Source organism: Trichophyton verrucosum (genome assembly GCF_000151505.1).
Source record: "Trichophyton verrucosum HKI 0517 chromosome Unknown contig00029_1.f1.exp, whole genome shotgun sequence".
NCBI lineage: Eukaryota > Fungi > Ascomycota > Eurotiomycetes > Onygenales > Arthrodermataceae > Trichophyton > Trichophyton verrucosum.
Window position 1 is genome coordinate 41240 of NW_003315617.1, and position 27673 is coordinate 68912.

The 27673-nt window shown below is 48.9% G+C and overlaps 11 protein-coding genes across 11 annotated transcripts; 6 read left to right on the forward strand and 5 right to left on the reverse strand.

Moving 5' to 3' along the window:
* Positions 1–109: 109 nt before the first annotated feature.
* On the forward strand, positions 110–2744 carry TRV_00376 (cytochrome P450 monooxygenase, putative; the record flags this gene model as incomplete). The annotated part of the gene is made up of 6 exons (XM_003025390.1): positions 110–370; positions 426–711; positions 772–1380; positions 1452–1882; positions 2070–2114; positions 2307–2744. The coding sequence occupies 6 exons, from the start codon at positions 110–112 to the stop codon at positions 2742–2744; spliced, it is 2070 nt and encodes a 689-aa protein (XP_003025436.1).
* A 498-nt stretch (positions 2745–3242) lies between these two features.
* TRV_00377 (uncharacterized protein) lies at positions 3243–4390 on the forward strand (the record flags this gene model as incomplete). The annotated part of the gene is made up of 2 exons (XM_003025391.1): positions 3243–3410; positions 3476–4390. The coding sequence occupies 2 exons, from the start codon at positions 3243–3245 to the stop codon at positions 4388–4390; spliced, it is 1083 nt and encodes a 360-aa protein (XP_003025437.1).
* Positions 4391–5135: 745 nt separating this feature from the next.
* On the forward strand, positions 5136–7116 carry TRV_00378 (uncharacterized protein; the record flags this gene model as incomplete). The annotated part of the gene is made up of 8 exons (XM_003025392.1): positions 5136–5683; positions 5745–5897; positions 6032–6088; positions 6198–6285; positions 6349–6444; positions 6515–6673; positions 6751–6940; positions 7004–7116. The coding sequence occupies 8 exons, from the start codon at positions 5136–5138 to the stop codon at positions 7114–7116; spliced, it is 1404 nt and encodes a 467-aa protein (XP_003025438.1).
* Positions 7117–7252: 136 nt separating this feature from the next.
* On the reverse strand, positions 7253–8992 carry TRV_00379 (uncharacterized protein; the record flags this gene model as incomplete). The annotated part of the gene is made up of 1 exon (XM_003025393.1): positions 7253–8992. The coding sequence occupies one exon, from the start codon at positions 8990–8992 to the stop codon at positions 7253–7255; it is 1740 nt and encodes a 579-aa protein (XP_003025439.1).
* Positions 8993–9442: 450 nt separating this feature from the next.
* Positions 9443–10753, reverse strand: TRV_00380 (zinc alcohol dehydrogenase, putative; the record flags this gene model as incomplete). The annotated part of the gene is made up of 5 exons (XM_003025394.1): positions 9443–9915; positions 9967–10098; positions 10172–10312; positions 10399–10514; positions 10578–10753. 5 exons carry the CDS (start codon positions 10751–10753, stop codon positions 9443–9445), a joined length of 1038 nt encoding a protein of 345 aa, XP_003025440.1.
* A 934-nt stretch (positions 10754–11687) lies between these two features.
* Positions 11688–13239, reverse strand: TRV_00381 (uncharacterized protein; the record flags this gene model as incomplete). The annotated part of the gene is made up of 3 exons (XM_003025395.1): positions 11688–12599; positions 12654–12878; positions 13072–13239. The coding sequence occupies 3 exons, from the start codon at positions 13237–13239 to the stop codon at positions 11688–11690; spliced, it is 1305 nt and encodes a 434-aa protein (XP_003025441.1).
* A 402-nt stretch (positions 13240–13641) lies between these two features.
* On the forward strand, positions 13642–14636 carry TRV_00382 (uncharacterized protein; the record flags this gene model as incomplete). Its single annotated transcript, XM_003025396.1, has 3 exons — positions 13642–13680; positions 13710–13781; positions 13938–14636. 3 exons carry the CDS (start codon positions 13642–13644, stop codon positions 14634–14636), a joined length of 810 nt encoding a protein of 269 aa, XP_003025442.1.
* Positions 14637–14880: 244 nt separating this feature from the next.
* Positions 14881–16213, reverse strand: TRV_00383 (MFS multidrug transporter, putative; the record flags this gene model as incomplete). The annotated part of the gene is made up of 3 exons (XM_003025397.1): positions 14881–15420; positions 15499–15809; positions 15874–16213. 3 exons carry the CDS (start codon positions 16211–16213, stop codon positions 14881–14883), a joined length of 1191 nt encoding a protein of 396 aa, XP_003025443.1.
* Positions 16214–17954: 1741 nt separating this feature from the next.
* On the forward strand, positions 17955–19490 carry TRV_00384 (uncharacterized protein; the record flags this gene model as incomplete). The annotated part of the gene is made up of 1 exon (XM_003025398.1): positions 17955–19490. The coding sequence occupies one exon, from the start codon at positions 17955–17957 to the stop codon at positions 19488–19490; it is 1536 nt and encodes a 511-aa protein (XP_003025444.1).
* Positions 19491–20088: 598 nt separating this feature from the next.
* On the forward strand, positions 20089–21224 carry TRV_00385 (oxidoreductase, 2OG-Fe(II) oxygenase family, putative; the record flags this gene model as incomplete). Its single annotated transcript, XM_003025399.1, has 2 exons — positions 20089–20277; positions 20340–21224. 2 exons carry the CDS (start codon positions 20089–20091, stop codon positions 21222–21224), a joined length of 1074 nt encoding a protein of 357 aa, XP_003025445.1.
* Positions 21225–21988: 764 nt separating this feature from the next.
* Positions 21989–27566, reverse strand: TRV_00386 (polyketide synthase, putative; the record flags this gene model as incomplete). The annotated part of the gene is made up of 3 exons (XM_003025400.1): positions 21989–23293; positions 23356–26025; positions 26082–27566. The coding sequence occupies 3 exons, from the start codon at positions 27564–27566 to the stop codon at positions 21989–21991; spliced, it is 5460 nt and encodes a 1819-aa protein (XP_003025446.1).
* Between the last annotated feature and the right edge of the window lie 107 nt (positions 27567–27673).

Sequence of the window (27673 nt, forward strand, 5' to 3'; positions counted from 1 at the left end):
ACATGGGGGGTTCAGTCGATATACTCATGTTAGTTATATGGGCTCCCCTCCAGCGCCAGTAATACCATGAGCTTCAGTTGCTTTGCCGGTTTTTGACAGACTCAGAGAGATGGAGACCACCAACGTTAGCAGCGGGCTGCTTGGCCCGGTCTATACTGCTCTGCCAGAGATCGAGTGGAACGGCCGTCAGGGCTTCGCTCTCTTCATCGTCGCGATTTTATCTCTGCATCTCTTCAATGTCTTCAAGGAAAGCCTCTTTGGCGTCAAGGCGCCCATGGTCGGCTATAGATCTTTCTTCGAGCCCAAATGGCTTTTACGTCTGCGATTTGTGCGAGGCAGCATGTCTATCATCCGCGGCGGTTATAGCAAGGTAAGCTGCCCATCCTAATGGACAGTAAATAGTTGCTTACATCTCGCGTCACTAGTACAAAGACTCCATGTTCAAGATAAGCCGCAATGATGCAGACATCCTCGTTATCTCGAACAAGTACGTGGACGAGCTTCGGAATTTGCCAGAGGAAGAGCTCAGCGGCATCGAGGCACATATCAGGAACCTCCTGGGCAGCATTTCGACTACGCATGTCATGCTTGAGACCAACCTGCATACCCGCGTGCTCCAGACAAAGCTGACCCCAGCTCTGGGTCTGATATTTGACGACATGAAAGATGAGCTCAATTTTGCTCTGGAGACCGAGTTACCAGAATGTAAAGGTTGGTTGTTGTGACGTTTTTCCTACCTATTGCCCCCCTTTCATTGACATTGACCCGTAGATAAATGGGTTCCCATATCCATCAACCATCTTATGTTACGGCTCCTCGCTCGGGTTTCGGCTCGCATATTCGTCGGTAGGGCCAACTGTCGCAACGAGGAGTGGCTCTCAGCCAGCATCGACTATACAGAGAACATATTCATCACAGTCATGACTCTGCGAATGATGCCGCGCTATCTCCATCCATTTGTTGCCCCCCTTTTGCCCTGGTACTGGCGTATACGCTCCAATCTGGCCACCGCAAAACGCTTTATCGGTCCCATCATACGCGAGCGTAGGGAGGCCGAGGCCCGGCAAGGGAAGGACTACCAGAAGCATGAGGACCTCCTCCAGTGGATGATGGATGGGGCAAACGAAAAGGAAAGCAATCCGGATATGATAGCCCATATCGAACTTCTCCTTACGCTGGCCTCAATCCATACCTCTTCGATGGCCACGTCAAATGTGATGTACGATCTTTGTGCTCACCCAGAGTACTTTGAACCCCTTCGAGAGGAAATGCTCTCTGCACGGCGCGAAGACGGCGGATGGCGAAAGACTACTTTGACGAAGCTAAGAAAACTTGATAGCTTCCTTAAGGAGTCTCAACGAATGAATCCCCCAAGCCAATGTAAGTCCAAGGCAGTGTATAATTCTTGATATTTACCCTTTCTCAATATCCCTTTTTCTCTTTCCCTCTAGTGGCATTCAACCGCGTTGTCCGGTCGACCCTCAAACTATCAGATGGCACAGTCCTGCCTGCTGGTACACATTTCAACATAGCCTCTGACGCTATCATGAACGATCCCGCCAAACTCCCCGGTGGCGGCGACCCGGAAGTCTTCGATGGGTTCCGCTACGAGCGGCTCCGTAGCGATCCGGCCCATCCCGAAAATGCTAATCGGTTCCAGCTGGCCATGACAGACAGCAATAATCTACATTTCGGACACGGGAAGTATGCATGCCCGGGGCGGTTTTTCGCCAGCAATGAAATCAAGATGATCATCACTGAGCTGCTGTTGCGTTACGACTTTAAGTATCCGGAGGGACAGGAGAGGCCGCGCAGCCTGAGTGCGGATGAGAATTTGTATCCTGATCCGGATGCTAGGGTGTTGATACGGAGACGAGAAGAAGTGTAGGTGGTATTGGATGGATATACATGAATGATAAAATTGCATGGTGTTTCTAGAGATACCAAGGTCGTTATAGCATTGTTGCGTATAGTATAAAGGCTACCGACCTTAAAATTAATAGCTAACTAAATGTTAGACTCTATTTTAAAGCTATAAGTACTCCGTAGAAGCCTTTTATACTACTTAGTCTGTTCTGCTGCTAGCTGGTGTCACTGTGAATCCCACCATTCTTGTAAGTGGCATTTCTCAGACATTCGACTCGGCCTTAGATAACTAGTTAGTTAATTTTCAACACGCGGCCAGACTTTGGACGTATATAGCAACTTCTCTCTACTTTTATCAAGCCTGGCTGAAGAGCATACCCGTATGGCGGCTACTTCAATGCTTGGACAGGCCCTTAGGGGTAGACTCAGCCTTTATACAGTCACTAAACAAACTGCAAGACTGCATTTGGCTTGCAAGGTATATATATAACTACATGACCTCTGGATTCCGCCGGGAGTACTATGTTATTAATGACAATTGCAGAAACCAGAACGAGGAGACAGTAGTGGTGAAGAGTGTCGGCCACTTTGGAATCCACAACGAACAGGATATTTTTCTTCATTTCCAAGACAAAACAAATGTACTTCGTCCGCTGCTTGATGAGATCAAAGACTCCTCGGCACCTCATTCTATCATATTAAGATACCTGGACGATGACATTCTGCACGCTGCTGACTGGGCTACAATGCAGCTCATCAGCCTGCTATATGGGGAAGGGTTCCACATCTTTAGACCCGATGTCCCAGTAGACCATGATGATTACAGCGTCAAGATTCTCATGAAGCATCACCGGTGCTTCGGCCCATTCCCGGTATGATACGAAGAAATTGCAGACCAGGAGAGGCTTGCAGTTCTTGCGTGGATAGTGCAAAACAGCCCTAGGGAGACGTTGCGGCACTTCCATCTCACGACCACCAGAGAGATTTGCCCGGAAGACAAGGAGTTTGTGCTAAGGACGATGAAGCTCGATCCTAGAGATAGGCCGACTGCTCGTCAGCTCTTGGAAGATAAATGGGTTTGCCAATAGTTGAAACCTCGTTATATGTACAGATCTAATCAAGCTGGGCCCTGCTGGTGTGCAATATACTCGGGTCTAGTCCAAGCGTATGTATATCTGGGAGGCGTATTTAGAAAGCGACTAACTAATTGCTCGAATGTCTCTAACTAGTTATTGCTGAGGAAAGGTTCCAAACTTAAGACATGTGGCTGACAACTTGTTGCGACGAGCCGGCTATCACTAATATTACTCCTATCTTTCCACGTCCAACATAGCGAGAGACCGGATGAAACAGGGTGAATAGCAGCTTCAAACAAAATGAATTGGGATGTTCTATGCTTCAATGCGGCCGCTTTGATCGCTGGTGTCTTCGTGCTCGACTATGGTGCAGACAAGTTCATCGACCACACGGTCATTGTTGGGCAGCGCCTAGGGGTCTCCCAAACCGTCATCGCCCTCTTGACAGCCGGTGCCGAGTGGGAAGAGGTATATAATTCTATAATTGAATATCCATCTATCCATCTGTCCATTCCGGCTAACCCTTTGAATAGCTCGCCGTGGTGGTTGCAGCGGTCCTGCAGCACCGCAGCCCCCTGGCCCTGGGAAACGTCACGGGCTCTGCTATCTCCAACATCCTCGGTGCCTTTTCTCTGGGGCTTCTCTTTTACCCCCAGGGGCTGGAGTTTGACCGCAGTGCAAAGGTATACTCGGCCTTGCTGCTTGCCGTTACCACGCTCTTCACGGTGCTGGCATTCTTCAACCTACTCAACCGGCTTGTTGGCGGCATCCTGATTGCTATTTTCGGTCTCTACATCGCCTCTATCATCTACGCTATTTACAAGGGGGTAGCGTCGCCCCCAGAGCTGTCTGATAGTGATAGCGACGGGGAGTCGAGTGATGGCGATGACCATGGCCCTCTGTCTGAGACCGCGCCTCTCATAGAGAATAATGAACATGAACATGAACACGAGCATGCCCCATCATCAAATGATAAAGGGAGCAAAAGAAACAGAGGGCTTCCATACCACATATTCCATCTCATCATGGGGTTCCTCTCGCTATCTCTGTCCGGGTACATCCTCTCTCACAGCGCCGTCACCATCGCCGACTCCCTGCATCTCTCAGGAACGGTCTTTGGCCTGACCGTCGTCTCGTTTGCCACAACTCTGCCTGAGAAGCTGGTTGCAGTCCTCAGCGGTTCCCGCGGCCAGGCTGGCATCATGGCTGCGACAACGGCAGGGAGCAATATCTTTCTGCTGACGCTCTGCCTTGGTGTCGTTGCAGCAGCGGGATACCAGGCACAAGGGGTCGACAACTTTGTGCTCTTTGAGCTGCTGGCAGTGTGGGTGTCCTCTTTGGCATTCTGCGCCGTCGTCTCCTTGGGCCTGGGTAGGAATTCTGGGATCTTGCTTTTGGCCGCGTATATCGTGTTTCTGTGCCTGGAGTTTACCATATACCGGCGGTGATCATCACCTACAGCTTAACTTCTAACTACCAGAAGCGCTCGAGGGAAACAATCTCGTTCACCTTGATAGATAGTAGGTAGTCAATGTATGAAAGAACGAAGGAAAGTGCCTGTGTTTCTTCTGCCCCTCGAGCCGGATATGTCCAGGAAAGGTCTTGATTCTAGATTTTACCGTTAATACAGATAAAGATACTGTCTTCTATTACTATTATTATCACTTTATATATAACAACGAATCAAGGGCAGCAATAGGAAATACTTAGACCAGAGAGAGAACAGAAGATCCGGACGAGCCGGCAAGCGTCCAGGGGTTGCCCAACCTGCAAGCAAGCTGGAACCTGCATACTAGGCGCTGGAATAACTAGGAGAAGCGGGAGCGCCGGCAGCACAAGGAGGTTATATCAGGCCATATATATACATACATCATCAACTGGATCTGGGCCTGGGCTGCTTTTAACCAACTAGCGAGTTGCAAAAGAAAATACAGGCATCGGGATTTGAAGTTTATAGCAAGGTTGGTTACTTGAGCAGAAACGCCTCGCTCCTGATTCGACCAGAGATAGAGGGCGAGAGCTTCGCTTAAGAGTCGAACCAACTGGTTAACTGGAGTAGAGATGATATATCCGCGGGTGCAACTCCGCGGGAGACGGTTCAAGTGTAACAGGGGGCAATTTCCTCCTGGTGTAGCAGTATGTATGTATACTGGGTAGTTATATAATTAGGTATATATAGCCGTATATTTATGTATGGATGTTGAGTGTCCGCCCAGGTTATCTATCGGAGACGAAGCAAACACCAGTTGTTGTCTCTCTCATCCATTCACTGTTTTAGTTACCGATCAAGATGTTCATCTCCAGGTCTGTTATTACGAGCATTGGCTCCAGGGTCTCAGTTCGACTCACCACGACAGGACTCAGATCCCTGGCCACCGGTACTGTCAAACCAAACCATCTTCAATATCAACAGTATCAGCATCAGAATCATCTAACGTTTTGTCTTTTTGCTCTTTAGCTGTTCCAAAGTTCCCCTTCTCACGCCCTCGCGGAGCCGAGCCTCCAGCAGAATACGCCAGACTGCGCGCAACCGACCCGGTATCCAAGGTCGAGCTCTGGGACGGCAGCCAGGCATGGCTCGTGGTGAAGCACAAGGATATATGCAGTGTCCTGACAGACCAGAGGCTTTCCAAGCAGCGCAATCGTCCCGGGTTTCCCGAGCTCGACGCGGGTGGAAAGGAGGCAGCGAAGCGAAAGCCGACATTTGTCGACATGGATCCACCGGAGCATATGCAGCAGAGGTGAGAGAGATGCGGATGCAGTGCTAAAAGGGGTAGAACTGGAGCTGATTGAGGTTAACAGGAGCATGGTCGAACCCCTATTCACCCGCGAGCATATTGATGGCATGCGCCCGCATATCCAACAGACGGTCGATACCCTGATTGACGAGATGATCAAAGGGGGCGGGAAGCCTGCAGTAGACATTGTCGAGAAGCTCGCATTGCCAACTGCATCGTACGTGAGTGCTCACAGTGAGAGACGAAATAGTTAACATTAGGAGGAATCCTCTAATGAAACGAGCCCTTGGCTAGATCATCTATGGCATCCTCGGTGTCCCGTTCAAGGACCTCAAATATCTCACTCAACAGGCTGCTATCCGTAGCAATGGCAGCGCAACTGCGGCTTGCTGCATCCGCAGCTAACCAGTGAGCCTCTCCATCATGCGTTCGGGGCACTGCGGGTAACTTTGAGCATGCAGTAATTAAGGAGAAAGGGATTATTGGCAGAGTTTCTAACCACCGAACGAATGTATAGGGAACTCCTCGAGTATATTGGGGGCCTTGTGGACCAGAGAATCGTCGAGCCACGGAACGATCTCATCAGCAAACTGGTTGTAGAGCAGGTCAGCACTTCCCTAACTCCCTTTTTGAACGATGACTTTTAGTTATTAAGGCTTTACGTTCAGCTCAAGCCAGGACATCTGCAGAGAGACGATGTTATTCAGATGGCGTTCCTGATGCTTGTTGCCGGCAATGCAACGATGGTGAACATGATCAACCTGGTAAGCCAGCAGCTGCTCTCGACTTCCGCCGTGCAGCAACAACAGTCACTCAAACTCGTGTTTTGTATAGGGTATCGTAACACTCTTTGAAAACCCGTCCCAGCTTGCAGACCTCAAGAAGGATCTGTCCCTTGTACCGCAATTCGTCGAAGAGCTCTGCCGCTTCCACACAGCATCTGCCATGGCCACGCGCCGTGTTGCAAAGGTTGATATCGAACTCGGCGGCAAGGTAACTGACTACCTCTTAAACCACTGTCTCTCCCGCCTGCTCCTTGGATAGATCTTTCATTCTAACACACAGTCCAGACTATCAAAGCCGGCGAAGGGATCATCGCCGCTACACAGTCCGGAAACCGTGACGCCGACGTGTTCCCTGACCCAGATACCTTCAACATGCACCGCAAGCGTGGCGCAGAGTCGGCGTTTGGCTTTGGATACGGCGAGCATCGCTGCGTTGCCGAGTGGCTGGCTCGTGCTGAGCTTGAAATCGTCTTCAGTAAGTGCCATCAAATGATTCACTGGTTGACTAGATGCCCCTGATCTAAATAATTCGTTATAGCCACATTGTTTCGACGTCTTCCAGACCTCAAGCTTGCCGTCCCACTGGATGAGGTGAAGTATTCAGATCCATCGAAGGATGTTGGAATCACCGAACTCCCTATTACTTGGTAGGCAAATACCCGTAATGGCTGTTGCTGTTACTGTCAGAATTGTAGTTATAGAAGAACAAGTAGTTAGTTATATTAAAAGGATGAGCTCCACTCACTTATTTTATAGTTATTGATAGATTCATGTACATGAAAATATTCTATCCGTGTTTCGGTGTCCTCGGCTCAGCAACAAATTCAACACTGCTGGCAACGAACTGATATCTCTGCTCCCCGTCCATATCAGCCTGCATATATCTTGCCACCACCATTTTATCCAGCTCTTCCCCGGTAGTGGATGGATCTACCCCATACAAAGGGCCACACCTCACAATTCGGACAGGATCGTATCCCAGCATCAGCTCGTCACTCAGTACATGCCATCGGTTCCATACACCAAAGATGGAAGCCAAGAACGGAACTATAAGGATGAAGAGTGCGAGTTTGTTGTAGACGTATTTGTTCACTCTGGTCTCTATTGTCGTGGAGAGGTCGATTCTGTCGATTGATCTCCCGAACGCGAAGATATTGTTCATATCCCATGCACGTTCGATGCGCTGTGCGACTGTTGGCCCATCTGTGGTTTCTTTCCATCCAAGGAGCGCGACACCAATAGGGTATTTAACAATTTTCTCTCCGTTAGCACCATATGCGCCGCCGGAGAAGTTCCAGGGACTCGATTCCATCAGATCGCCACCATAGATACGGGGGAGGTAGCCTGCGCTGCGCGGCAGCTCGTCTTGATGAACGGCTTGGAAACTGGAGCGTATCACTTCGGGGGGGTTGGATCCAACCTGCGTTACGTTCACCCACCCATAACGGACGCGGCAGTCCACTGTGTAGATGGAGCGCTCCTCTTGCCCGGTATACCAGTTATAAACGTAAGCACCGAATATGGTGGTGAAGTCGCCATCTGTGTCGGTGGCGCGCTGGTTGGTGAACATGGCGGCTGTCTCAGGGTCGCTTGACTCCAGGTCGACGCAGACGTCTCGATCTCGGGAACTGCGTTTTGAGCTACAGAAAAGCTGCCTGCGTATGTTCTTGAAACTGCTGGGCTTGAGGCCTATTCGATCCGGGTTTGGAATCTTGTCAGACGTGCAGATCGCTTGGAATCCAGCCATACGGGCATTTGCCCTGCACAGGGGGGTATTGCAGACATGCGCAGCGGGAGCATTAAGCGAATGGAGGGAGGTAAGGAATGCAGCTTCACCCAGGAGATCGCGAGTCGTCCCCGAGGCATACCAGGTATTCACATCATCCAAGAAGCCGCTGAAGTCGTTGTAGCTCCTATTCCGAGGCTGGAAAGCCGTCTCGAAGGTCGAGTCGGGTGTCTGCGAAATGCCACTCACGAGGATGGGGTTCACAGCGGCGCCAGCTAGCAGCAGCACAGCGCTGAGACGGAGCGTCCACGATCCCCCGACAAAGAGGTAGCGGATGCGCGCTACGGCAGAGACAGACCACAGTGCGAGGTTGCGGCTCTCAGCAGCCGTGATTCGATCCGCAGCCGTCGAGGGCGTGAGGTGGTTCCAGAGCGATTCATCCACGCAGCGAGTGGCCAGCGCAATCGTGGCGCCTGTGAGGATCGCCGACAGAAGGGCGACGGCGACCTGTGGTGTGAATCTTGTGCGACTGGCCGGATTGTCCCCTACATAGAGGAGAGAATCGATGCGCAAGGCTTGAGGGCTTGTAAAGAGGACTATCAGGAGAATGTAGGCGAACAGAATCACCAGCGCGAGGGATATCGAGATCGCAACCTTGACGGGACGGCTGTACGCTGTGTAGAAGCGGGTAAAGGAGTCCATGGCGTCCGGCCAGTGCGAGCAGCACAGGATGATAGAAGATCGAGACCAAGCTGAGATATGGCCATGGTCGAAGCCGCTGTAGATAGTTATATACTGCATGCACCAGCGTCAAGCGAGCCCGATCACGAGTCGCGGAGAAAGACAGATATCCATCCAATTCCAATCTCAGGTTGCCGAGCCCAGGCGGCGTTCTCGCTAAGGTCAGGCCTATCACTAGCTAAGTCGTCTATAGATAGAAGCTGGCTGGTCTTCATTGTAGCCCTCGCAGCTCAGGCCTCTTGCTCCCAGGCAGTTGAAAGGGAGCGCAGTTGATATCAAAATTCCCCTCACTAACTATTTACTAAAGGACCTGTATCGTCTTAGTTGCGGATGCCTGACTCTCCAAGTCTAATAATATGGTAGTTATCATCACTCTGTGGATTTCGACTTATTTGTAGGTCAAACAGTCTGATAAATAGGGAGTAGATAGGGGTATCAGGACTGAAAAAGCAGTCAAAGTAGCGGAATTGGAAAATGGCCCTCTCAGGAACAGCAATTGTCTGTCTATCGTCAATCAACGACCTTGATAACTACCTTTCCAAGGCCGCCACGACCGCTGTAAACAATCTGGCACGCCTCCCGGACAGCCTGGAGATCCCTCAAGCTGGCGGTCGTGCCCACAACCGTCCTCAGCTTACCGGACTCAACGAGGTCCCTCAACTCCTCCAGATCCTTGCAGCTCGACTCGAGAAACATATATGAATAGGTAACACCATACCGACGGGCCCGGAACTTACGGATACTGTCCATAGCGTTCAGGGCAAGCTTGATCGGCATCGGGAGGGCTGGCCGATGGGGTAGCTGCATCAAAGAAGAGGCCTGAAGCTGGTCACCGGACGGAGCAGTTGACACTGAGATAATGTGGCCTGTCTTGGGCCGCATCAAGCTCAAATATTCCATTGCGTTAGCCACGGTATCAAAGAGGAAGTCCACCGTACCGGGCGGGATTGCGTCCTTGGGGTTTACTTTTGTGTAATCGATGACTGGAAATATATGGTCAGTTTGGTTCTAAAGGATGCTTCCGAGCTACTCACTTTCATCGACAGTGTCGTCTCCCAGCAGCTCTTTTACCTTGGGTATCTTCGAAGTCGATACTGTTGTAATCACCTTGCCGGCTTTGAACGCATGCTTAGCCAGCTGGCAGGCAAACATCCCCGTTCCACCCACTAGTTATCACATATCAATCAGTTATCGTTAGTTAATAGAAAGAAGATAGCCCAGAGGACTTGGAGAACATACAGCCAGCGGGGACCAGCACAGTTTTCCCTGCAAGGTCACCGTCGTAGCGTCGCAGTGCCTGCAGTGCTGTCATTGCCGCCAGTGGGATAGACGCAGCATCCGCGAATGATAGAGACGGGGGCTTCAGGGCAACGTCTTTCGCTGGACATATCACGAACTCGCTGCATGAACCTGATTATACAATGCATGAGCAACAGTAAAAAGTAACAGGATAGAGGAGGCCATACCCCGAGAGGCTTCTGGCAGCCGAGTGTATATCTCGTCTCCGGCCTTCAGATGGCTCACGCTGCTGCCGGCTTCTTCTACGGTGCCGGCGCAGTCATAGCCGATCTTGTAGGGAAACCTGGTGAAAATATGGTCAGCATTCAATTATCATTATTCTTGTTACTATACGATTAAGACTCACTTATCCGCCATCGCCATCTTCAACATCCCGTTCGCCTTCTTGACGTCGATGGGGTTGATGCTGGCGGCGTGGACCCTGATGATCACATCGTTGCTGTCCTCGAGCACCGGCTTTGGCAGCTCTGAGAGCTGGTAGCCGGAGGGCGCAGAGTAGCTCGGGGTATTGAGAGAGAGCATCTTCTCCTGGATTAACTAGACAGCTATGCTGAAGCCTGCGAAATGCAATGCCTGTTAGACGACAACATGAGGCATCAACTGCGTCAAATGGTCAGTTATATGACTTCATGGGAGGCAAAAGTCCATCATCGAAAAGCCTGGCAATGGAGGCCGTCGGGGAAACAAACTATCCGCTCCTTTCTACCCATCATCGCCCATGGACCTTTCGGCGCAACAACTGGGCCGTGTCGACGATGATTGCATTTACAGGCAGCGTGGAAAGTCGTCTTCTAACCGTTAGGAAGGCCATGTCGCCGTAGTTTAGGTAGTTATGGAGGTCTAGTATTCTCATCCAAAAAGGCCCATCCTGGACCCGACTTCAGGAGTCGTCTAACACCAAAGGCAAGTCCTTGCAACAATAAAAGACATATAACAGTCGCGCTCCTTTGCATAGGTGATATCGGCTAACTGTTAGTTATAAGTTATACAGGGTGAGACAACGGATCCTATAAATTCCGGCCTTAAGCAGCAGAACGGACCACCGTGGCATCGTCCAAAGCGATACAATTCGATCGACACTGATGGCTACTACACGATAGACCCAGATAAAGACGAGACCGAGGATGGACTCCCACGCTATGTTCTGTTGTACCAAGCAGTCTACGAACTGGGCGGCCTCCAGCTATGACTCGTAGGAGAGCAGGGTGTTGAGTGGGAGCACTGAGACGTTCAGAAATGCAGATACAGATGATGGCTGGATGCATTAACTGCTGGATTCTTCTCGGCTTCTAGATGGTCATGTTCTATCAAGATACAGACAATCCAAGCTCCTGCTCCCCAGCAACTGTTTCTTACGGCGGACGATAATATCATCTACTTGGGAGGGAAAAGCAGTGTTAGGAGGACAATGAGAAGGATTCTGACAAAACCGAAAAAGAGCGTCTGCATCTCGCATTTATGCAGCTGAAACAACCTGAGGTGCTTGTTGTCCATCTCCATATTCAAGTGCAACTCTCTTCTGAATCCAAGCACCGGCAGTCATGTTAGGCTCCCACTGCAAGGTTTGCCACTTTCCAGCTGCCTCGCATCCTGGAATTGGCTCGATCATCACATCGTGTTGAGGAGTTCCATAAAATGACATAAAGAAACGCTCAACCACGGTGTCTTCGTTTGTCTTCTCATCCCCATATTTAAGATGGCTTGGGGCAGAGACATGGTGCAAAGCGCTCTTCCACTTGCCGTTTGACTGCTTCTCCAGCATGTCACCAACATGCACAATCATGGTACCAGGCTTAGGAAGCACGGGTCGGAAGATTCCCGCGTTGTAATCATGGACTTCGAGACCTCCGACCATGTCTTGGAACAGCAGGGTTAACTGTGTGAAGTCGGTGTGTGTGTTCAATCGGTTGCTCTCGCCTGACCTTAATGGCGCTACAGGCTGAGAAAGATAATACAGCCAGCTCATATGGTTTCGGCTGCGGCTGGGGTCCTGCTGCTTGCCAAGGTAGTCCAGGTCGGTGTATTCCAGGATCTCGCAGAGAGCTCGTAGAACCTGGAGCTGCTGCTTGAAACAAGCGTCCCACCACTTTTCGATGAAGGCCCTGAATCCAGGAAAAACGTCCTCGGGGAGCAGACGGTTCACGATTGACTCGCCTGGGTCACCCTTAGAGTGAGGATTGCCCATTTCGAGAATCTCTTTCTGCTCAATAGGTGCGGTCTTCCGCAGCTTCTCGATCTCATCCTTGTCCCAGACATCTTGACTGACAAAGCCGGTTCCGACAGCTGCCCAGCCACGATGATCAGCTGCAACGGTTTGGTGCTTGCAAAGCGCCTTAGTCTCGTCCGGTAAATGGAAGAAGCGCCGGGACTGCGGATCATTAGACAATGCTGATTAGACGATGGTTTAGGACTTTGACCATACCCAAGAAAAAGCTTCATCAACCAGCTTTTGTCCAATGCTGTGGTTGGACAGGTAGATGAAGCCATATGTCTGAAAAGCTTCATCAAGCTGGTTTAAGGCATCTTTACGCTCCTGAGGATTTTCAGAAGTAAGAGCCCTGAAATCAATAACAGGGATGTTGGCGGGCTCGACGTATTCCTTGGTCATCTTGGAGGGGTATCTCGGAGGAGTCTCTTGAGGGACAAGCTGAATTGGATGATATTCTGAGCAATAGCCCAGTGCTGACTCTCGCGGGCTAAAGCTCCCTTATATTCATGAGATACCAATTGCGAATGCAAATGCAAATAACCCATAATACTAGCCGCGCCCTCCAAAGAATTGGAATATGCCACGTCATGAAAGCAAGAGCAATGCTGGGTTGGAAACGCCAGCAACCTACCTTTGATTGATAGACACCTCCCACGCAACATAGGAACTGAGCTAATGTTGCATCAATACATGGAATATGATCAATAAACTTCAGGCTGGCATACATATATGCCATACATCTATGCAGTGCATGGTAACAAACCTTTTTCACCACGCTAGCCGGGGAATTCTGTTCCATAGCCCTGGTTCAATTTCGCCATCACACCAGGGACTCCAACGTGTATGGAATACGGAGTATGAAATATGGTCTTTTTGGCTACTTTTTGACCTTTTGCTTCCATTACCAAGTTTTTGGTATTTTGATATGGGCTGCAGATGGTCAAGTATAGTTAGTGGCCAGGCAGTCTACATATATGCCAAGTCGGATTTGAATGCCCGCCGATCCTAAATGCTCAGCTGGCTATGCGGGGTGCATCCTTGGAATTTATCGTCGTAACAGTATTTCAAGCCACGATATCACGAATTGAACTTACAGAAATACTGCCAAGTACTCCAATAATTGGGACAGATCCATTCGCATGCACCTATGAGCCGTCCTTGACTAATTATGCAATGAAATGCGCCCATTCTTACCACTAACATGCAATTGATATCTGCTGAGTATCCAACTAGCTCACTGGTGCTCAGACGAGAGTAGATTACTTTCAGAAGCTTCCAGTAGAGAACGATTGCCAGGTAGGAGGTTATTCCTCGCTTGCCGGTCAAGCACAGACAGACTCCGTACTTCAACCAGAGTTAACTTCCATAATTTTGAGGCCAGTCTTCAAAATTGCGCCGCAGTTTACCTGAAATACCCAATTTGAATATTGACCCAGAAGCCAGCTGTTGGTCTGCGTGATCTTCGATATGCGCATCTCGATCATTCAGCCGGTATAGACACCAGTCGATCTGTCGAGCGAGGAGCTCGAAGGATTGTGCAAAAACGGTATCACCTGCTCTGTCGTCAATTTGAACACTGGCCCAATCTCCGTCGAATCTCGAACCGACAAAGCATTAGCAATCCCCGGCCTGATCGCGGCAGCCCAACGAGAAGCACAAAAGGGAGCTGATGCCATAGTCATCGATTGTTTCGGTGACCCTGGCTTAGATACCCTGCGAGAAGTCGTCGATATCCCAGTCCTGGGTGTGGCGCAGATCTCAATGAATATATGTGCCAGTCTAGCGGATACGTTTGGGGTTGTGACCATCTTGAAAGAGTCCATTCCTATAATCAAAGACTCGGTTAAAGCATACGGCCACGAAGGCAGATTTGTCGGCTGCAATGCCATTGATATGCGATCGCTTGAGATCAAGGGCGAAGTCAATGAAATGACGAACAGATTAGCTGAGCATGCCCTCGCTCTGGTGAGAGAGAAGGGTGCACATTCTATTATCCTAGGCTGCACTGGTTTTATAGGCTGCGCTGAAGAAATCAAAAAGCGGCTTGAGCTTTCAGGACTCGATGTCCCGGTTGTTGATCCCATGCCTGCGACTGTCTTTTCGGCCATACCTCTTCTCCGGTTAGGCTTGAGGCAGAGCAGGGAAAGCTATCCGAGGAGTACGATTAAGGAGACAAAGGGTTATATAGAATTTTGAGGATCATCCAAAAGTGTGAATTCATACAGAAATCACACTCAATCTAAGATGTATCTTGCTCAACGGCTAGGAAGGCTCGATATAATAATGCCATGTCTATCATACAAGGACATTTCAATGTTATTGAAGAACATACTCAATCTCTGCCCGCAAAAGATCGAGGCAAATTCAACACTATTCATACAACTACATGATAGAGGGCTGCGGTGGGCAACAGTCAGGCAAGCAAAGCCAAAACCCCAGCTTAAGCACAGCCCTCCGTCTTCCTCTCTCTGATAAGCATGTAAGGCAGCGACATCAGCACGGAGCACACCCCAAGGGTGATCATCAACGCATGCCACCCAGCGTGAACGCGGATAATGCCCGTTGCGACCGGACCCAGCAGCTGGCCTGCTGCAAGTGCCATATTGAAGAGTGCGTACGCCTGCGCAATGGGGAGCGTAGCACCGAACGTCCCAGGGAACTCTGCCTCATGTTCTTCAATCGCATATATCACTTGAGTCATTGCGATCATCTCGGCTGTGGCAATGCAGGCACCTAGAACAAACAAAATGCCGGCCAAGAGCACTTTATCACTCGTGGTATCATGTTGAACAAGTTGCATTATGAAGCATGAAACCCCGGCGAGCATGAATGCAGCTGCTGCAATGATCCGATATCCAATCTTGCTAGCTAATGCTGCAATGTAGATGGTAGAGAAGCTAGCGATGGCAGGCACCATGAAAATCAAGCCAGCACCACCAGATGACCAGTGAAATCTCTCCATAACGAATAGGGGAAGGGTCTAAGACGCAGCCCACGAGGTAAGTAAGTAAAATCAACTATGCTATGTGGTATTCAGAGTGCATTGCGGTTCACTCACAGTATCCAGGGATGAAACGACCAGCGAAATCATCACGATTGATACCAACGCCAGCGGCAAGCGTGGAGAGCACAATAAACTAAAAACAGTGGCCGACGCCCTGATCTCAGTCTGCTGCACGTTGTCGGCCTTTTGCTTCGAAGATGCTAACAAGGGGGCTTCCTCATCGCCGCGCTTTACGGTCGAGATACTGCGAGTAGAGCTTTCTCCGCGTGCTGTGAATGTGCTGTAGCTCTCGTTACTGAACTCCGAGGCAGGCGAGGCGAAGCTACATTTCGAGATAGGAGAGTCATCGTTGACTTGCGTAGATTCTGTTGGGACAGTAAGCGACAATAGTTACACAGCTAGGGAGAGCATATGAGCTCTTGGACTCACTCTTCCGCTCGATCATCGCAAACCGCATGGCTATATCCACAGCCAGCAAGCCCATGGGGACGACAAACGCCCCATAGAAGCCTACTTTCTCATACATCACTCCGCCAACAGCGGGACCCAGCAACGATCCCCAGGCCAGCGCAACAGTCGTATAACTCATAGCCTCTCCGACCCGCTCGGTTGGCACATTATCCGCGATTATAGACAGCCCGACGATCCATACCGCGGCAGCAGATAGCCCTTGAAGCGCGCGGGCGATAACGAGGACGGGGAGGGATCGAGCCAGCGCAAAGAGACCCGTGGAGGCAGAAAGGGACGCCAGTCCTACCACGAAGGGCATCCGTCGGAGTTTGCAATGATCTGCGAAGTATCCGAAGAATGCTATACATAATACAAGGAAGAAGATAGTTCCCGAGCTTTCAGCTTGGTGTCATTCATGAAAAGCCATGCGATGATGCAAACAAATCACTTACGAGATCCAACAAGTATCGAGCCGCCGTAGACGGAGAGAAGAATCGAGACCCATAGTTGAACTGGGTGGACGAGATTCTTAGCCGGTCAAACGCAGAAGAACCACGAACCAAGGGTCATACATGGGTAACTATACTTACCATCTTGCTGACCGACGCCAATGCGATCTACCAGGGCGAGAGGCATGATAGGAACGATCTAGGAAACGGGGTGGTGAGTATACAGCATCGTTCAAGAGCTGTTACTCTCTCCCTCTTCTCCCACGAAGCATCTAACCATCAGATATATAAACAGATCCTAAAAGAGGTTAACCAAATTGCTGGCAAAAAGCTCCCCAGGCCGGCTGGCGGCGCACTCACAGTGAAAATGGCAATCGAGACAGTCGTCACGACAAACGACTCTGAAGACCGAAACCCCTGAAGCCAGGCCATATTGACGAATGGACGACCACCCTGGCGGCCTGGAGTAAAAGAAGGCGTGGGGACACACAGTTGAAAGACAAAAGCTATTCGATTCCCCTCAAGACTTGAAGATATTATGGGCTCAATAAAACCTCATTATGAACCGCGATGATGAGCTCCCTGACCGCACCTTGCATCGCGGCCCCCGGGAGTTGAGTCACTCCTGGAAGCTAGAAACTTTGGCTCTGCATAAGTAGTTGTGGCTCTCAGAGCTCAATAACTGGTTAAACTATGTTTTGCTTTTTGTTTCTGGCCGTCCTTGTCGATCCTGATTCTTCGGCAGCTGGTAACGAAGACGTGGAAGATCAGCGGCCCAATTATACCTATACCAGGCTATACGGATTATCATTAACACAAGTTCATTAATCGTGACTGCTAAGTAGGTTTATTCAAGCTTTCTAAACATATGAAAGTCATAATGATAAAATCTCTATACAATAGAGTAGCAAGAGGCGGAGTTCACATAACTATTCCACAAGTATGGAGTAGATATTGAGCAAAAAAAAGAAAAGGGGTATCGCGGGCGGAATTAAAGCATTGGTGGCGAACTTCACCATACAGATAAATACGGACACTCAACTACTTAAGCGCAAAATATACCCGTGATATGCTTTTGTGGCTGGCTGAGTCCAGGACAGCTTGCTCTGCACAACTACCATGCATGCTGCATCTCAAATTCACCATTGGACCCTTCTAAAGTTTTAGTTATGCTAGAACGAGATATCAAGTACAGAGTATCGAGCATATACTCCGTACTTGCCGGAATTTGCAGATTACATACTGCATTCCAAGTTGAAATATTCAATACGGCTAACAGCTTCTCAATTGGCCGCCCACGGCTCTTTCATATTCCCTGCATCTAAGTGGCTTTTGTAGTAGGTCCTTTTCAGCACGGGATACTTGGAGAAAGCATATGCGGCCAAAACGCAGGCTCAGAAGTGTCATTCGAGCATCCTCCACTCATTCAATTTTGGATTAGAGGTTATTCCTCAACCAATATTACTACTACAGTATTATTCAGCTCATCAATTGGTACATAATGTCCGAATGCACGCGAATTGATAAAGGCAATTAAACATCCCCGGGAAACCGCCGGAATTGTGGCAAGTCAGGTACTTCATACTCCAGCCTACGCTTCTCTCCACAGATATGGCTATACCAACCGATATCGCCAACCTGGTGATAGGAGAGGATGCTAAGCTTTCGATTCAGTTCGATGAGATTCCTCTCTACAACGATGGGACTCGCAATGGCTCCAGGTTTTATATGCTTTCCACAAATCGTGCACTGAAAGACCACGAAGAAAAGGAAGACGACATGAGATACCTATCCAAGACCAGACAAAGTGCCATCAGGCTAAGCCAGCTACTTAATGGGCCCCATGTCGTAAAAGAAAGAGAAACCACAGCCCAAGATGAGGGGAAGGCTGTAATGCGGCTTGGGGACACCACTATGGTTGTCGACGAAACATTTGATACGCAACCTATACACAGCCACATCTGGAACTCGTTCATGTCAATTGAATTTCACTTCCCGAATGCAGATTTCACATCTCTGCAGTATCTACAAACTTCTTGGAAGGGTCTTAAATCCGGTGATACCCTTTTCACCAAGGAGGGAACACCAACTTTTGAAGAAGTATCCATCGTTTCTGGGGTTTGTCTCTACAATGCAAGACTTTTGGAAATGAGTGCAACGAGTCCGAAAACCGGCGGCATTGATACTGATCTACTCATGAATTCAATTCCTACATACAATGAGTTGGACTATATTGCTCGCGCGTCAAGCGCCATTGCTGACATTGCTGCCATCAATATCTTAAGGGCTTGCGAGCAGAGGTCTGGACAGCGGCTTAAAATAAAACCTGATATCCCTAGCTGGCACTACTACCATACAGTGGCCACAAAATTTTCGTCAAAGAAATGTACAAGCACTGAAGCATTGCAATGGATGGACACAGTTGACCAACGACATGATAAGATCGGTCAAACCTTCGTGGAAGCCATCAGAGATGGGCTTGAGCAACGAGGAATTCGTGACAGCACCGGCTATGATATTGGCATTACTTCAAGGACGAATCTACCTGCTATTCTAATTCGAACAGCTATTGAACATGAAGAAATCCCTTCATTGGATTCCATCCTCGCTGCATTGGACTCTGAAGAAGACGGGTGTTGGAAACGATTCTACGAGATGATCCCGATCAAGGAACGGCCCTCAAATCTTGACCAGCTGGGTTATCTGTTCTATGTATACGAGGCAATCAGGCCGTCTCTCGTTGAACGTCCAACACCAGTCCCTCCGGCATCTGAAAAGACCAAGAAAGCCAACCTGTCCAAGAAGGCATTAAAGAGGCGAAAACCTCGCCGTCTAATCATCAGCGTTGACGACTCTGCGGAACGCCGCATTTACTCCAGAGCTCAAAGGGTACTCAGCCAGATTCGACAGTCTAACGAAAAGCCTGAGACTTACTTGGTAGAGTCGTACGTTTGCAGGAGGTTCTTGATCAACGGAAACGAAGGCAGAGCGCGACTAGGTCGGCTAGATCCTCTTCCCGATATTCCAGTTCGCACCGGTTCTCACCATGAGACTATGCTACCTCTCGATGTGGTGCGCCAGCTGTATGGAGAGAACTCGGCTCTCAATTTGCGACGGTGGCTTCAAAATGTGGGACTTTCAATTTAGATTTAGAAATTAAACCAAAGATACATTTCGTCCGCCAGGTATTCTATTGGTGTCCATAACACCTGAGCGTACTGATCCCATGTTCAAGCCATGGATGTGTAAGACCATTAGTTAGGGGTCTATCCAATAGTTAATGTTATTTTTCTGCATTGAAGAGAAAGTTGCAAAAACCACCTGATACATACACGTATGTACATAACGAAGGAGTAAAGACATGGTTATGGCCAGTCAACATCAAAATAAATATATAAGTATGTAGCGGGGATACGGCGGGGGGATCGGCAATCCCTCCATTTTTGAGATTGTTGATGCATTACGGCCGGTAGCTAGGTCTCCCCTGTCCCAATGGATGCTGGCTGTACTACATACATACACTCGTTATCGTTCTTCACAGGTTTCCCATGCACACATTCCTATCTATATCAGAAATCAAATGTCAGCCAGACCTGGCACGTACGCGTTGCTTTCGATTCTTTCGTATTTAAAGTGATTCCGCTCGCTGGTTGTTCAGCCTTTATTTTACAGCAATAGGGCACACCACCTTTCAAGTCATTTTCTAGCTATCTAGTTAACTAGTTATCACTGCGGAAAAGTTAACATGGTCGGAATCGATATTGTGGAGCCCGCAGAAATTCCTGTGGTCGACTTCCAAGCTCTCTCAGCTGGCACTCTACAAGAGCGTAAGACTGCGCTCAAACAGCTAGATGATGCATTCCAATCGGTTGGACTTATACATCTTTCCAACCATAGCATTGGGCAGGATCTCGTAGACGAGGCATTTGCATGGGTACTCTGCTCTATCTTGATACATATACATCGCCCTCATCTTCTTTTACTGACCTAAAACAGTCTAAACGCTTCTTTGATCTCCCGGATGACGTGAAGAAGCTAGTTTGTCACCCTCACGACGCGTCTGACCACCGTGGCTGGGTAGCTGCTGGCACTACCGTCTCAAGTCAAGGTGTTTGGGATCAAGAGGTTATCGAGCGCATGCATAAAACCGGCCCAGTGGAAAAGAGGGAGAGCCTCGAGACAGGAGACCCCTACCCGAGCAGGATTCCAAACCCTAACTTCATACCAAATCGGATACTGCCTGAAGAAATCTTTCCTGGCTTTGAGGCATTCACTAAGAAGTGGTGGGATGCATGTGTAGAGCAAGAGCTTCAGCTTCTCCGGTGTTTATGTGAAATTCTTGATATCCCAGACAAAGATTTTCTTGGGAAACAGCAAAACCCGGACTTTAATCGCAGTGCGACTGGTTGGAATCATTATCTATCTATACCCTTTCAATCCCTGGCAAGTGGACAATCCATTCGTCTCAATGCCCATACGGACTATGGACAATTGACTTTACTGTTCCAAGATACGACTGGCGGACTCGAAGTTGAGGATAACGAAGCCGGCATTTTCAGGCCTGTGCTCCCTAGACCCGGTATGGTTATTGTCCAGATTGCCGATATGCTTGAGAGACAGTCAAATGGGAGATGGAAAAGCTCCTTGCATCGGGTTACTACCCCTCATCACCTAAAGCACAGTGATGTAGGCGATAGTCTGTTGATTGAGCGATTTTCGATTGGTTTCTTTATTCAGCCTGATTTCGATCTGGTTATAAAACCTCTTCCGGGTTGTGAAGCCAAAGGGAGATGGTCATCACTGGAGTGGGAAGATGAAATCACTGCTGGTGAATGGCTGACTAGGAGAGTCGCTCTGGAATATCGACCCACGGACAAGTAATCGAGGTCCATCGTATAGTATAACGGCTCTAGGTAGAGAAGGGGAGGGGGGAGCCGTGTAAGAGAAGTCAGGCTATCCAGGCCATCGTTCAAAGGAGAGACATGAAGATGTTCTTAAGGAAGAAGGTACTTAAGTAAGGTCTATAAATTATTACCCATATAAAAATTTACGATTTACGATGCCTTTATTATTATTGACTGCGTGGTATTAGTTACTCTTTATAGATTGAAAATGAATTTAAATGTATATCAGTTGTCGTTTACTATATCGAATAAAGATATTGATTGATTTACTATCAATTATATATAGATTAAACTTCTATCTACAGAATAATTAAAATACTTAACTAAATAAAAGTGATATACAAATTTGGCACTATTTTTAATAGATAGTTATGGAATGAAAGTAGTTATTGAAGGGTCAATTATATTATTTGATAATGAAGCCGATGGTATCGATCACTCTGCCTGATCCCAAGCGTTCAGAGAAGGAAGGGTGTGTCTTTTGACACTATAGTTCCTTCACAGATGAATACCTCTAGAAAACTCAACTGTCGAAAATACGGTACTGCAGAATATTCATACCAGATGGTTCGAGGTTTGACCTGAAGCATAAAGTAGACAGGTCAAATGTTTTTATTGGGTCCCTAATATTTATCTAGATATATAGAGATCAGCTAACTGGGGTGATAGATATGGCAAGACTGATAATATGGTAAATAATTATTAACCTCTATATATATGTTAACAGTCTAACTACTCCAATCAACAATATTCCTCTATCCAAGCTGTCATTTCTCCTATCGTGGGGCATTCAAGAAAGAGTGAGCTCTTGATCTCTACCCCTAGTTCAGCTCGGAACTTCTCTGATAATACCAGGGACATAAGTGAGTCGACGCCCAGCTGCACAAAGCTGGCGTCTGCGGTTAGCGCTTCGACCTCCAGTCCTGTCTCGCGGGCCATCAGCCGTAGACACTGCGATATCATATTATTGTCCACAGGATCTTCTCTCTCTGACTCCGCCGGTGTCACAATGGGAGACTCCTTGGGGGTTGAACTTTCCGAAGATGTTGCCAAAAGCGGTGCTGGCTCTGGAGCCTTAGAAGCCATAGTGCTGCTTGCAACGGGGTTAGGGACAACGATTGGTAGCGTAGGGGCTGGGAGCGCAGGGGCGGTTTGGGCAATATCATGGTATTTCGTGGTTTCTCCTGAAAGTGGCGGTACAGGTCCGGCAACTGAGGTTGTAGTTGGAGGCGAGAAGAATCGATCCATCAACAACCGGGGAACGCGCCGGATGCGAATCATGCCTACCATGCCTACAATTTCTTCTCCCTGGAGGATGTAAACATCGCCACCATGCATATTCGGATCCTCTGGTAATGGGAACATACGAACATAACTGCGATACTGGGCACCAGGTTCTAGCTTCTTTAACAGGCGGAAGCTATCGCATCCCGGTGTCACGAAGAAATAGTCCCGGGTGTTAGATGCATCGCTGCCATTCATAACCAGACCCGCTAGGTGGGAAACACTATCAATCCAATGTGGTGGTGTATGCCAGGTGCCGTAACGCTCTGGGACCAGTGTCACTTCAGCCATAGCTTCGAGTTCGTCCAACACGACCGAATCCATACCACGGTATCGATCCGCGTAATCGACTACATTCTTGAAAAGAGCGTAGGCCAAAGGCTTGGATAGTCGGCTTGCTTTGCCTTCACTAGCTCGTTGCTCTAATACTTCAATGCGCCCTCGGACAAGGTGGGCTAACCTCGCCCATTCCTTCCTCCAAGCCATCGGGTCTTCGAAGCGAATCATCGCTGTTGCAAAAGACTCGGCTGCGCATTCGCCAGTCTCCCCATTGGCATTGAACCAAGAAAGAGACATGGAGCTAGTAGACAGATCAAGGTGCGCTCGTAACACCAATGGCTGGACGCTTCCCTTTGTCTTGCTGGCGACTTGTGCATGCAAGACCTCTACATCGGTGAGGTTCATGTGGACATCCTTGGTATTGGGAACTAGTCGACGGTAGAGATACTCGCCCACAGTGAAAGCCATGTCGGACCAAATAGACTACAAAATCCAAGTTAGACGAGTGGCTGTTTATGTATTAAGTGAAGAAGACAACGACTTACGGATGTAGCAACACCACATTTGTTCATTGTATGTCCATGAATGGCTTCAAGGAAGTCGGGATGCTGCATGTCGGATATAGTATGTAGCGTGGCAGTGGTAGCCTCAACTGTTTCCGCTGTGATCTGATGCACCAAAGAGGTTCGCAGCGCTGATGGGCGTGACATGGAAACAGAAAATGGGGTTGTTGGCTTAGTTCCATGCTTCAAATGAGCCTTATCCAACGTCCACGTCCCAAGGTACGGAATCCAATAATCGATCTCGTTCCATCGGTACTTTGGCAGATGTAACAACGAGTATTCCCTCTCACGCGGCTTAAAGAATTCCGCCCAACAAGGATTTATACCAGCAAGATAGAGGGTAACAAGGCTCTTGGATATGGTTGCTATGCTGTCTTCGTTCCGCCGACAAGAAGACATGGCAGGCGCAGAAGGGATCATGCTCCGTACAAGCCCGGCACATATTGGATGAGGCCCAACATCGATCCAAATGGTCTTGGAGTCTACAAGGCCCATATCCTGGGCAGCTTCAATAGCTGCCGCAAAATCAACAGTTTCCCTTGTGGCACGGCGTAAGTAATTTGCGTTGAGGGACTTCACATCGTAGATGACGGTGGCTAGTAAAGGTGATATCACAGGAATACTTGGAGCCTTGAATGGGACTGCCTTTGCCAGAGTCTCCAAATCATCCAAAATTGGATTCACCTGTGCTGTATGGAATGCATACGGGACATCCAATATTGTGCATTTTATACTCTTTGCTTCAAGAGTCCTGCGGATATCGTTGATTTCCCCCGTAAGGCCCCCAATAACAGTATCCTGGTTAGTATTGCAACAAGAAACCTCGTATGCAATTGAGGCAGTCTCAGGCTCAGCAGCAAGCATTTTTTGAATTTCATCTTCTGGTGCTCGAACTGAGAGCATCGAGTGGCTACCTTGTGCACATCGTTCCTCAACCAGCTGCGCACGTCGACCGACGAGGTAGATGGCATCAGTAGCCGATATAACCCCAGCAACAGCGAGTGCAGCGTATTCACCAAGACTGTGGCCGATAACAGCGCTGATACTCACACCTAGCAAGGACCAGAACCGCGCCAGGGCTATTTCAAGTATCACAACGCTAAGTTGCGTTAAAATCGGTGATGATGGGGTATCCTCGATGCTATTTTCAATTACAGGTACGACAGATGGGAAACCTAGCCGCTGTGCCAGTCGGTCAAGCTGCTGTACCTGGGCACGGAAATAAGGAAACTCCGCAAAAAGCTCCCTACCCATCCCGTGATAGTAGGCACCCTGGCTTGTAAAGGCAAGGATAACTGAAGGAGCCTCATTTGGAACTGGGCGCACTTCGGAAGCAAAATTAACGTTATCGAGTTGAGATCGCAGCACCTTCTGAAGACCCGAGATACACGAAACTGAAGTACCAAACCGCATATTGTGGTGCATTCGACGAGAAGATGTAGTGTAAGCCAGATCTGCAAGGCTCGTTTCCGGATGTTGGTCCAAATATGACAAGAGGCTCTCCATGTTAGCTTGCAGAGATTTCTTGCTCTTTGCAGATAAGAGTATCGAATGAGTGATACGATCTTCCGTGCCTTGGATCTTCACTCTTTCGGGCGCATCTTCCAGCAGCAACGTAGTATTTCCTCCGTGCGCTCCAAATGAATTAACCACGGCAAGGCGCTTCTTACCTGCTGGACGCGGCCATGGCGTGTTTTGCATGGCTAGTCCCACATTCCGCCGCTCGAGATCTTTAGGTATGGTTGGATTGATCACACTCTTGATGCCGATGTGCATGGGAATCAAATTTTTCTGATACACAAGCAAAGCCTTCAGAAGAGATGCAATACCAGCGGCGGCTTCACCGTGTCCGATGTTACTTTTCACGGCCCCTAAGTATAGTCGCTGGTCAGGTCGACGACGAGGTGTCACAGGTGCAAATATATCTGACACGGATTCAGACTCGACCGCGTCCCCAGCCTGAGTTCCTGTACCATGGAGCTCAATGTAGCTAACATCAATTGGGTTAACGCCAGCTTGGTTCAGCACTTGTCGATAGTTAGCTTTTTGCGCACCAGCGTGTGGGTGCGTGATCGAGATAGCCTCTGCGGAGTGATTGGTACTTGCACCAAGGACCACAGCTAAAATATTATCATTATCAGCCTCGGCATCCTCGAGTCGTTTGATAACAACAGACCCAATTCCATCAGCACGACAGTATCCGTCTGCATCCTTGTCCCAAACCTTGCACTGTCCGGTCTTAGAGAGAAAGTGGGCATTCCCCAGGCCGCAGTAGTTATCAGGGTCCGTTATAACATTAAGGCCTCCAGCAATAGCAGTATCAACCTCACCAGCCCACAATGCGGAGCAAGCAGCTTGCACCGCAGCAAGCCCACTTGAGCAGGCTGTATCAAGGTTGAACGACGGACCAGAGAATTTAAAAAAGTAATTGATTCGCCCATTACCAAATGCACGCTCGCCACCGGGAACTGCATAGGTGCTGATGTTTTGTGACGCATTTAGTTCCCTCCAGTCATCACTAGCCTGGCCGTAGAATGTACCAATGCGGCTAGGGTGTGTGGAAGGGGTGCGGCCAGGGACAACACCTGCCATTTCCAAAGCTTCATAGGCTGTAACAAGGGCAAGTCTTTGCATCGGATCTGTTTGCTCGGCCTGATTTGGTCAGTCTCAAGAACAGCAATCTATATGGATCAAAAGGATTAACATACCTCTCTCGGGGACATATTGAAGAAACCTGCGTCAAAAAACCCTGGGCGATCGATGAAGTTGCCATATGGCGTCTGTGTTGCATTTTCCGTTTTCCCTGTAGGATCGTAATGAGTGTTTAGGTCAAATCGATCGGGAGGGACTGTAGTGAGAGTATCTCGTCCTTCCTCCAGCAATTTCCAAAAGAGATCGAGATCATTAGCACCCCCAGGTAGCCTACATGCCATGCCCACAATAGCAAGTTTCGAAGAAGCATGCGAGCGAGGTTGACGGGGTCCGAAGTCTTTATTAACCCAGTTCACCAGGTCTCGACGGATGAGTTGCCGCTGTTCTCCAGAAAGTTTGGCCTCCACGGCGGAGTGGATGCCGCGAAGAACAAGTGACGTACGAAATGAGTCAATTTGCCAGCTGCTTATTTCTTTTGACTGTGGCTGAAGGTGCTGGACAATGCCCGCAGTAACATTGTCAAGGTAGATAGTGCCAGTAAGTAGCTCAGTTCCAATTTCAAGGAAGAGCTCGCTGGCTGTTTTTGCGATGAATGGTTTGCCAGTTTGAGAGGAGAGCAATGCCAGCCGTACCGATCGGTCAGCCACGATAACGCTCTCCGCGCTATTTATTATGGAATCTATATCGCTCTGTGTGTACAGATGCGACGCGTGACAGAGACCATCATAAACAGGCAATGGGAGAGACTTAGAATAACGGAGGACAGGAGAGTGTTGAAAGGCTGCCTTAATGCGTGATGGCGGTCCACTCACACTGACAGATGTCTTGTCTGCAGCACTGATGAAGACCTTAGTCAGTTCTGGGCTATGCGTGTCCGTGTTGAACTGTCTAAGTTCATCCTGGACACCAGCCTCTGTCATCTCCGTAACAACGTGAGCCCAACTGCTAAGGGTCCCATCTGATTGCGGTGTTTCGAGTTTGGTTGAGATATCAGCAACATAGACACCCAGTCGGAAGGAAACCCGCACCGCTTCCGCGCCGGTTTTAGCCACGTCGGCTAAACTGCTAGACAATGCGACAGCGGCAGCAGCCAAGATGCCGATACTAAGGCCTGCGAGAACACTTTCTCCTGGAACTAGGTCCCATTCTGTGTCTTCTGATTCATAATGGCTAGTGTATACAAGACTGGTTAGCATTTTGACCTGATCAAGCAAACAAAGAAGAGAAACATACCCGATGAACAACCCCAATTCTAAAATGGTAAGCATGGAGCTCTCCATGGCAGCTCCCAGAGGTCCCTGACGAAAGTCGACATCGACGAGACCGAGGACGGAGTCGAAGGGCGGTACCAACTCCTTTAGTGGCCGGGGAAGCTTCGATACCTCATCTTTCAAAACGGCTGTTGATTCCTCTAGAAAGATGGAAAGTAGTCTAAACCGCCTGTCTTTGCTATGTTGATCTAGACGGCGGAAGAGCTCTTTCAAGTCATCGTTGGGGAATTCATTGCTGAAGAAAACTACCCGCCGTGAAGTTGAATCCATGATGATGTTGTCAATGATGACAGTTCTTTTTGGTTGACATTTAGCAACACTATGAATCCCTTTTAATAACCGTGGACATGGCTTAGTAAATGTAAATTTCCGAGGTC